The sequence below is a fragment of the Clupea harengus genome, chromosome 16 (genome assembly GCF_900700415.2).
Source record: "Clupea harengus chromosome 16, Ch_v2.0.2, whole genome shotgun sequence".
Taxonomy (NCBI): Eukaryota; Metazoa; Chordata; class Actinopteri; order Clupeiformes; family Clupeidae; genus Clupea; species Clupea harengus.
This window is the reverse complement of record NC_045167.1, coordinates 32133-40000: the sequence shown is the minus strand read 5'-3', so window position 1 is coordinate 40000 and position 7868 is coordinate 32133. Positions and strand designations below refer to the sequence as shown.

The 7868-nt window shown below is 39.9% G+C and overlaps 1 protein-coding gene across 1 annotated transcript in view; it reads left to right on the top strand.

Moving 5' to 3' along the window:
• Positions 1-7868, top strand: part of dmd (dystrophin) — a 176651-nt gene that overhangs the window by 157016 nt on the left and 11767 nt on the right. The window contains exons 72-75 of the mRNA XM_031582290.2: positions 1-41; positions 4331-4396; positions 4509-4667; positions 5857-6100. The exon at positions 1-41 is cut by the window's left edge and continues 25 nt beyond it. Of these exons, the coding sequence (XP_031438150.1) occupies positions 1-41; positions 4331-4396; positions 4509-4667; positions 5857-6100 (510 nt within the window). The remainder of the gene's footprint in view (positions 42-4330; positions 4397-4508; positions 4668-5856; positions 6101-7868) is intronic.

The window sequence follows — 7868 nt, the reverse complement described above, 5'->3', positions numbered from 1 at the left end:
CACGATGACACCCATTCACGGATTGAGCATTATGCCAGCAGGTGAGTTATTACCCGAAATATGACACACACACGGCCTCATTTACCAACAGAAATGCGCCCACTTTAGCCGTCATTTCTGCGCAAATTACAGGTAAAGACACGGAACCGTATTTACAAGCGCCGCAATTGAGTCAAAACGCAGATCGCCCGCTGCTGGGAGGGTATAAGGGAAAGTGGGTGTTCGTCGCAAAGAGATGCGTAAAGTGCGCCTAATTACGTATTAGTAACGAAACAAGAGGTGTTTTAGCATGACATTTCAGTTGCTAAATGAAAACTGTGCGTGCGAGAAATTTGACACAATTCATTTCAACTTTTAAAGGTCTTACCCAGAATCGCCGCTCACCGTATTCTTTGCCTTTTCCACCCATCGTTCAAGCACACCGAGTACAGTGCTCACCTTCTGCGTAGGAGTCACGCCTCTCTATTCAGGAAAAAACTTGTACCTGAAGTACACTAACTAAACTAAGTAAATTGTAGAGACAGAGCAGCATATTCATTTCACCTTTCATGTTTATTTTGACATTATAGCCTCTCGAACGCAAGCTACCCCCAGTGCCATGGCAACATCAGCGTATCTGAAAACCTCCGTTACCCCTGACAACGTAGTGTGGACTGGTGGTCACCAGTGTAACGACCCTCAGTTGTGCAGGTGTTGGGTGATATACAGTCAGACCAGGGGTTCCACACAATGGCTTTATTTCTGCATTCACTATTAAAAATTAGTTTTTCAGCAATCGCGACAGCATTCCAGATCTGAAGTAACGTAAAAACAATATCAGGACAATGCTCTCTATAACTCATGCTATTATCTCGGTTAAACCCCTTGCAAATTGCTGTATAGCATTACATTTTGAGAGCATCAGTTGACTCAACCTATATGTACATTTATTCAATCAATATTTTATGAATAAAAATTGGTTCATTTATTTAAATATCAAATAATTCATGGAGCACTCCCAAAAGCTAAGTTTGCTGTAACCTCGTGAACCAAAAGTTCTAATTCTAATTCTAACTCACCATCCATGGTGGTAGGAACACGCCCTTTCTTCCCTATTTAAGCGGCGCGCTGTTGACACTAATGGGCGGGGTTAGGCGCTGATTATGCGATTACGAGGTTCTTGTTTGATAAATACGACGCGGAAATGCGGAAACACACTGTGCGCTATATGCTGTTTGGCAAAGGCGCTGATTACGCTGCGCTCGCAAATGTTAGTAAATGAGGCCCACAGAGTTTATAAAACAGATACTAAATGTGAACCACCACAGAAAAACTTGGAATAATGCCCCAAAAATGAAAATTGAGACATTTAATGCATCAGATTCTCCACATACAAAGTTACAAAATGCTGTTCATTTGATTATATTATGTTGGAAACTAACTAAAATTCTGCGTGCATTTACATGTTTCCTTTACAGTCTCTGTTTAGTTCCCATTCGAAGGTCCACAGCAATGGGTTTCCTAAATAGAGTCAAATCTGGTTCATAGAGAGAATCATAAATTAGCTGTGAGAAAGTATTTAGTTTATTGGATTAGATGAATTACAAGTGATTACTGTCGGTACTACGTGTACTACAGCATGTGCACTTCAAATGCAGGAACAGCCTGAACAACAGTTAGCACGAATCATAGACCAACTAATACATTTCTCACCATCGCTTACAAATTCATTTTTTCTACATCTTGAATGAACATATCGATTATTTCTGTTGTGAAAATGTCAATGGTGGTATCTTAAAAGCTCCTCCACTTCCCACAATACATCATGCAAATTGGTTTAAGGCAATCATCGTCTTCCTTCAGTTGCGTCCTGACAACTACTTCAACTTGTATATATGGAACATACTCTCTTAGGAGTGTGCCATTTTATTGGATAAAGACAGAATTTATTCATAATTTATTATGAATATTCAATAAAATAGGATGACACAGATTGGTTTACAACCAAATGTGGTCACTGGGATATATTGTGTGTGGCTACTCTGAAAGTTGCTGATTTGTTTTATAGTTCATGTAAATATTTGTTATTATTTGACAAAATTAGTTGATATATTAGGCTTTAAAGACGACATTTATGCAAGTATCTCAAAACTGACTAGGTAGTAAATTTCCTTCGGGATTAATAAAGTATCCATCTATCTATCTATCTATTTTCATTAATGTTCGGGCTCCAATCAGCAGAATCTCTTATGCTAGGTTTTGCCATTGGGAGACTGTATGAGAGGCTGTTCATTCCACGAAAGTACCATAGAAAAAATGTCATTCATAATGAATTGAAAGGAATAATTAAACTAATCCGATTAAATCAAAACTGTTCTGAAAAGATGATCCTCCACTATATGTCTGTTACCAATGTGCTTCTTCTTGCTTGTGTTGGGGCTCACACAGCATCATTGCAAACGGACCATGAACGGTTTGTTATTCAGAAAAACATTATCCCAGCTAGCTATGTTACTCGACAACGACAGTCACTTTGGGGTTAGACATAAAAACGCAAGGCATGTCTCAATGGTGACGGACTATTCACCACCCTGGCCAAGTGTTTAATGAAACATTGTTTGATATCAGAGAATCATAGCTCATGTTTGAGCCACCAAAAGGTGCACCTCTATGTGCTGTGATGATTATTGTGTTTATTCTTTATTCACATTCTGTTTATTCTTTATTTAGAAGTTGAAACTTATGAATTATATGTAGAATCTTTTAACCCTAATGGCTCCATGGTTCTGATCATGTATGGGCAAGTGGTAGTGCATTGTCAAAGCTTAAAAACACTAGTAATAGTGTTTCTAACAAATACTGCTAGGATCAGTACATTAACAAGATCCTGATGAGGCGGAGGTCTAGGGCAGGGGTTCTCAAACTTTATGGGGTCAGGGACCCCTAAAAGGGCAGAACATTTTCCAAGGACCCCTTCATAATCGCATCCCAAATTAAACCATGTAGGCTTATAGCTATTTGTAATGTTATATGCTTTTGGACTATTTTACTCTAAAATCATATAGTACTAATATCACAAGAGTTTTAGATAGTCATTGTATTACATTTGGCATTACTTGACAGTGTAGGATGGATTTTTAAATGATCTTTTTGTAAAATGTGCTGAGAAGCTAAATAATGTTTACCTTACATAAAAACATATTGTTGGAATACATTTTTTAATCAAAGCAGATTGTAGGGTTTGCGATGGCGGGCTTTTCCGTTCTCAGAAACTCTGACGCCTCTCTGCGTAGCTCGAACACCCGCTGAAGCACCTCTCCACGGGAGAGCCACCTCACTTCAGGGTGATAAAGCAGCGTGTCGTGGCCTGCATCCATTTCCAGACAAAGTTGCCCAAACAGACGCGACTGCAATGCCCTCGACTTCACAGAATAAACTGCAGCCACAGCTGTATTCAACACAGAGTATACAAATATTTATCCATTTTTATCACTGATACTGATACTCTGATACAACCTGCCTTTCATTCACGTAACCAAAAGTTAGCTTCTGAAGCGCGATTTATAGTACTGCGACCACCAGAACAGTCGGTGGAGCAACGAACGTTTCGAAGACGACCTTCAAGAAGCCTACTATCCCATGCCATCTGTGGGCGTGGAAGTCGTTGGTTTGTTTATTTACCCGGTCTTGTTGTCAACACACTTACTGAACGATGGCAACCTTTGGAAGCCAGATATCTGCTGATGTGATGAGCGCTTGTCTGTATGTTTTTGTATACTGTATTGCAATAAATAATAAAAAAAACTTTGGAAGCCAGACTTTTTCACGGACCCCCAGGCAATGCGTCGCGGACCCCACTTTGAGAACCTCTGGTCTAGGGAATGTCCAAAAATACAGCCAACGCCTTTGGTCTGGCTCAAACCACCTTTTGATACATTTGAGCGAAAATGGAAATGACCTTGCTAATTTGGCAAGGCATGAAGTATGTCAGAATAGATAGTAACTCCAGCATTACACTTCCATTAAGTAATTATATATCAGCTTTGACACCTCCACAACGAATCTGACCACTGCCATGTCCCACATTTCAAAGTCTATATTCTAAAAGTTTGTAATAAAAACAGGTTTTAAAAAGATGATGTCTTTGATTCCTGCATACAATTTTCACGCACATTTCACGCAATATTTTAATATTTCCTAAAGTTTAGGAACTGTACTAGAAATCCACAGTAAGAACATGGCGTAGGTTGTGGAACGTAAATCTCATTTACAGTATGAGATTCCTAAAGATAGTTATAGTAACTTGTAACTTGACTGGACTTGATTATTCTTTTTTTGTGCCTTTTTACAGATTAGCAGAAATGGAAAACAGAAACGGCACGTATTTGACCGACAACATATCACCCAATGAGAGCATGTGAGCCACATTCCGTAGTTTTCATCGGTTTTCATTGATCCGATCTCGATTATTGGTATTGTTTTTGTTTTTGTTTTTGTTGTCATTCTTTAAGACTGTTTCCACCTGACAGGGATGATGAGCACCTGTTGATTCAGCACTACTGCCAAAGCCTGAACACAGGCTCGTCACCTTCCCAGCCCCGCAGCCCCGCCCAAATACTCATTTCCATGGAGACGGAGGAGAAGGGAGAGTTGGAGAAAGTCTTGAATGATTTGGAGCAAGAAAACAGGTATACACAGAAAAGTCAATGTCAATGGCTGTGTCTTAATGGGCAGGTATACCATACACCTTTTTGAACTACTGTTCAGGTTAAAACAGGGTGAGGCTTTATACAGAAATGCATTCATATTGATTTAGAAAAAGCTTGAGGACAGCCCAGTAGAGTGATAAAAAGGTGAGGGTATGTGGAGGGGGGGAAGTGAGCAGGGTTCCCACAGATCCTTAAAAAAAAGCATTGGATGAATTCATCTGAAAGGCCTTAATTGGTATTAAAATGTCTTAAATCAATCTTTCAAAAGTCCTACAAATGCTAAGACATGGAAGGTCGGACTGCTCTGACATGCTTCCGGCATGTTCAGAGCAGATACACTGTCTGCTAGCTAGCAAAGACAAGGAGACGTGCAAATTCAATGAAAATTGACTATTCAACCAAGATTTCACACCTTGGTTGAAACCGTTACCAGGAAATGTATACAAGGCACGGTGTATTTTGTGCAGGAAGTGTTTCAAACTCAGTATATTTCATTTGTCTCGTCAAAATGTTCTGATCAAACCTGAAAGAAATATCTAATGTAGTGCTTAGACAGTAATTCACTGTCATTGTTAAGTGTTTACATGCTTGCCAGTCATTAACTAGTTTGTTATATCTTTCTACTGACTATGGATGTATTCCACCAACAACCAAATACATTTTCAATTTCAATTTTTTTATATAGCACCAAAGCAATAATATTGTCTCGGGGCGTCATACAGAGCCTGGAGCCTGCAGGCTGTTGGTGGCAGAAGGGAGAGGAGAGAATCAGAAACATAAAATATAAAACAAGAAATATAAGATCCCTGGGCCCGTCGACATATTTATGTCTGAATAGCCAAGTCGCATTGCCCAAAATACTGATGTAGACCCATATTCAGCAAAGAAATTACACTGACAAGTATTATAGGCAGAATACGTGTGCAGGGGGAGGGGGCGTGGCGGCGGTTACAAACAAACATGAAAAAGAAGGGTAGGGGACTGTAAAAGTGTTTTTTTATGAATCACTGGCACATCAGTGGGCCGCGGATTACTTTCTGGTCAGAATGGTGGTTCCTGGGACAAAACCAGTTGAAAACCCCTGTTCTACAATATTCATCCTTTGAAATCTAATAACATGCAGATACTATACATAGAATGTTTTTCTTTTTTCTTTTTTTCTTTGCAGGAAACTACAATCCGAATATGATCGTCTTAAAAAAGCCCATGACCGTCAAGGTCTTGCACCACTGCCGTCACCCCCCGAGATGATGCCAGTGTCCCCACAGAGCCCCCGCGACGCTGAGCTGATTGCTGAGGCCAAACTCCTGCGTCAGCACAAGGGTCGTCTTGAGGCACGCATGCAGATTCTAGAGGATCACAACAAACAGCTGGAATCTCAACTGCATCGCCTCCGACAACTACTGGAGCAGGTGAAACACACGCTCAATAGCTACCGTTCAAAAGCTTCACTGATAATGTTTTTTTTTTTTTTTTTCAATTCAAATAACCTGACATTTTTCAGAAATATAGTTTATTGGGTAATGTTGTAAATGACAATATTATAATTGGCTGATTTTCAATGGACTGTCTATGAAGGTGTAGAAGGCCTATTTCCTGCCTATTTTCTGCCCCCATCACTCCAGTGTTTCAATGGCTCATTGTGAACATTATCATGTGAAAGCAACACTTGGCACAATTTGCTACTTCTTGAGGTATGTCTTCATGGTCAACTAGGTTGAACCAAGTTCATCTTCAAATACATGTTCTATGATCATATGATGGACAGATAAACAAACCCACTAGCCATCCAGACTGTGCACTATGTAGTCTGTGGTCCAGGACAGGTTACACGAAAATGTAAGAAAAGATTTGACAGAAGGACAGTGCATGCTAGCAAGCCTTTTATTCTGTGCCAGCTGTGTGTGGCTGTTGTTGGTCTTAGCAAGGTTTTATAGCTCACTAGTTTTAGACCAAAACAAAGACAAAAGTGTTATTTTAAAAGGCTTATTCACCATTAGAAAATGTTTTTGCAATTTTATGTTTGTGCAGCTGAAAAGTTGTACTGTTTAAAGAAGCAATTGTAGGTGAAATTGGTACCAGCCTCACATGGAGTACCAGACTATGTAGGTAACTTACCCTGTGAGCAGGAGCCGGGTGAATGTGGGTGCAATTGTGTGTAAATCGTGATACCGTCTTTGCGAGGGCCACCAAGACACACTGGTGCTGTCCTTGCAACAGCAACAATATGTTGGTAATCTCACCCGATTGGACAGGCATCAACCATTCAACACAAAGGCAGATCAATTAAGTTGAGCACCTAGGGGGCGCCACACAAAGTGTAGTGTCCTCCACGTGGTCAAAATAATGATAATCCACAAATCAGTCTCGTTAAATATATCAGTCTCATAAAATATATTATACTATCAATTTGGAACTCTGATTAATAATTAAATTAATAACTACAACCAAAGTTACCTTACTAATAATATGGTTGAAGGTCATTAGAATTCTGAATAGAAGAGGTTGGTAACGTCCATTCTTGTGCAACATTAAATAAACCAGCGTATATAAATCAAAGTATTTATTTACACAATGATAAGAAAATGACACACAATATGTAATCTAGCTAAATGTAACTAACCAATGAATTGAAGGAATGGGTGTATGTGTAATCGAGAGGGAGTGTGTGTGTGAGCTTGTGAGCTCGGGGTTGCGCTGTTAGGAGCGCGCCAGAAAGAATGTGTGTGTGTGTGTGTGTTCCTTTGTCTGATCACCGTAGTTCCGCGTGCATGTGTGTGCACGTACGCGAACATGCATGTGATGTGAACAAGGACGAGCCTATATGCAGCGCGAAGTACGAGTATTCTCTTCGCGTGTGTGGCTACGTGAAGGCCAATGTATATGTAATCGTGCGCGATTAAGATGCCATGTTAGAAAAGAGGGAAATGGTTAGTGATGCATGCAAGACCCGATGTGTCTGAGAAGCAATCCTAACGATAACCCAGATGGTGTGGCGAAACCAACTACCAACTAACAATGAAAATATATAAACAGTTACGTTCATTAACAAAACATATGAAACACATGAACAATGGCATGTAAACAGTCTTATGCTTAGCCAGGTTGTGAATAGCTAGGATAGCTAAATGCCCAGTTAATGTCAGAGTTACCAGTCCTTTATGAAAATGGTCGTGCTGG